This window comes from Aplysia californica, unplaced genomic scaffold (assembly GCF_000002075.1).
Source record: "Aplysia californica isolate F4 #8 unplaced genomic scaffold, AplCal3.0 scaffold00123, whole genome shotgun sequence".
NCBI lineage: Eukaryota > Metazoa > Mollusca > Gastropoda > Aplysiida > Aplysiidae > Aplysia > Aplysia californica.
The window spans coordinates 184,228-186,893 of record NW_004797393.1 but is presented as its reverse complement, the minus strand read 5'-3'; the positions used below and the strand labels follow the sequence as shown (position 1 = coordinate 186,893).

The 2,666-nt window shown below is 43.8% G+C and overlaps 1 protein-coding gene across 1 annotated transcript in view; it reads right to left on the bottom strand.

Moving 5' to 3' along the window:
- LOC101860803 (multidrug resistance-associated protein 1) overlaps window positions 1-2,666 on the bottom strand; it is a gene marked incomplete in the record, with an annotated part of 27,609 nt that overhangs the window by 16,272 nt on the left and 8,671 nt on the right. Inside the window, 1 exon segment of the mRNA XM_035969170.1 lies at window positions 1,462-1,629. Coding sequence (XP_035825063.1) covers window positions 1,462-1,629 — 168 coding nt within the window.

Here is a 2,666-nt window from a genome sequence, read left to right as displayed (position 1 = left end):
GGGCAGTGCTACTGACTGCAGTGTCTTTAGGTTATTCCAAAAGGGGGAATTTTAACATGTTCTTATGCACAACAGAACTGTAAATGGGCTGATTTATCAATGTCATGCTCATTCGGTGCCGGAAAAACATAGGGGGAAATGCTATTTTTTTTCCCTCATCCTTACTGTCGCCAATTTTCCTCTATTTCTTTTGTATGCTTGCCATTCTCTTGTGAACTGCTATTTCCGGGGTACCTTGATAGTCGAAGCAGACTTTGTACTGTTGAGGTTAGAGAGGTGAGCAGAGTAAGCCTGATTACCCGTTTGGACTTCTCTGTTGACATCCACCCCTTGGCGCTCATATGACCTTATGCAGTTGCGAGCGCCGTAAAACCTCTACTAAAACAAACAGTTGGCAGAGCTGCGGAGTTGGCCTTCATTCAAGACATTTTAAACAAAGCGATGATATGTTTCCACTTATCAAAAATAAGAAACTACACATGCTGCAAATACCTCTTGTAAAATATCATCAACAGATCAGTTGGAAAAAATGGCACTCAACTACGTCTACATATCAGTAAAGAGGTTGGAACAGGAGATATCGAACAGACAAACTGCAATAGAACAACCATGTTTAAAAAAAGTTTTATTGTTGTTGTTGTTGTTGTTGTTGTTGTTGTTGCTTTTCTTGTTGTGTTGTTATTGTTGTTGTTGTTTTTAAGTGGGTGATTGGCGGGTGCTCTGGTGTGGTCAGCTCCTTCTTTCCTATCAAATATCTATCGTCCTTACCACTCCTTCTTTTCGCGTTTGTTACTCTCTTGTAACACTAATATGTCCTTATTGTGTTGCAAGTGCAGTAATACTCTTACTAAAACTAAAAACAGAGCTGCAGAGTTGGCCTTCATACAAGACATTTTAAACAAAGCGATGATAATATGTTTCCATTTATCAAGAATAAGAAACTACACGTGCTGCAAATACATCTTCTGAAATATCCTCAACAGATCAGTAGAAAAAATGGCGCTCAACTAGTTTAAGAGGACACAAGTAACTATTATAAACATCTACACACCAGTAGAGAGGTTGGAAAAGGAGTTATCTCTCTGTCTGTCTGTCTGCCTCTTTCTCTCTTTATCTCTCCCCCTCTCTCTCTCTCTCTTTCTCTCTCTCTTTCTGACTCTCTTTATCTCTCTCCCTCCCCCCTCCCTCTCTTTTCCCCTCTTTCTTTCTCCCCCCTTCTCTCTCTCTCGCTCCCCTTCCCTCTCTCGTTTTCTCTCTCTCTATCCCCCCCCCCCCCCCCCCCCCCCCCCCCCCCCCCCCCCCCCCCCCCCCCCCCCCCCCCCCCCCCCCCCCCTCTCTCTCTGACCTGCCTTCCTTTTTGTTGGCCACAATGCCAAAAACTCTCTATCACTAGTAGAGAATCTTTGACAATACCTAAAAAAATAAATTATAAATAAAATAATAATAATACTAAAATGTCACCTTATGTCCCAGCATGCCTGTGTGGCCGATGACCTGGTCAAAGATGTGTCTTCCCACGTGACTGTCCACCGCGCTGAGCGGGTCATCCAGCAGGTAAATGTCTGCATCGCTGTACAGCGCCCGGGCCAGGGACACCCGCTGCTTCTGTCCGCCCGACAAGTTGATGCCCTGAGGTGGACACATAATTTCTTTACCTTATTTGTTCTGGCCAATGTCTTATTTGGTCGCTTTTAAGGACGAGCGGGCTAACCCAGATTTCGGGGGTTTCCAGAAATCTTGACCTCCCCAAAAATGGGCTTTGTCCTACCTATAGGAGAAGTCTGGTTTCATTGGTGTGTATATTTGTGGCTTCGGTGGCCTAGTGGTTAGGCTACCGGACTCATAATCGTGAGGTTGCAGGGTTCGGGGGTTCGAGCCGCGGGCTCGACGTGTGTCCTTGGGAAAGGCACTTTACACGAATTTTCCTCACTTCACCCAGGTGGGAATGGGTACCCAGCTATAGACAGTGAAATATCTTGTCAGTTTGTTAGAGTTTGAGCGCTTAACCAGGTGCTTGCACTGCATGCTTTCCGGGAAGCTGAGAATGTTTCTGAGTGTTCTATGGTCTGCTGGGGTAATAATATAGCGTAAAGAACATAGAGCTTGCTTTCGAGTGGGGACATGCGCTATAAAAATGCTATTTAATATCATTATTATATTTGTTTGGTTATACAGAAAACTCTCCTTGTCTTTTAAAGAAACTGAACAAGGGGCAAAAACTTTTCCTCCGATTTTCTCAAAACAGCAGTTTTCGGGATAGCCCCCTTATGCTTAAAAACGACCATTTATCCAAACTAACAAAGCCTCCAAAGTCATACTGCCGAACTAAACAACAGCTACGAGAAATTTGACATGAAAATAAGCACACAAAAAACAGAAGTTATGAAAGTGAGCCGAAACCAATGTCCCCTGAACATCCATGTTCAACTAAAACAGGTGAAGGAGGTGAAGTATCTTGGCAGCACTTTCTGATAACGGGTCCATAGACCGAGAACAAAAATGCGAACTGAAAAACCACCGCTGTCACCTACCAGCTCGCACCCCTCCTATCTCATCCAAACATCTCCATGGACACAAAGAGACAGCTTATCACTTCAATATTCATACCAACATTATGCTATCAGTACATGGAACTATGTTTATCTATTGACATAAAAGGATTTGAG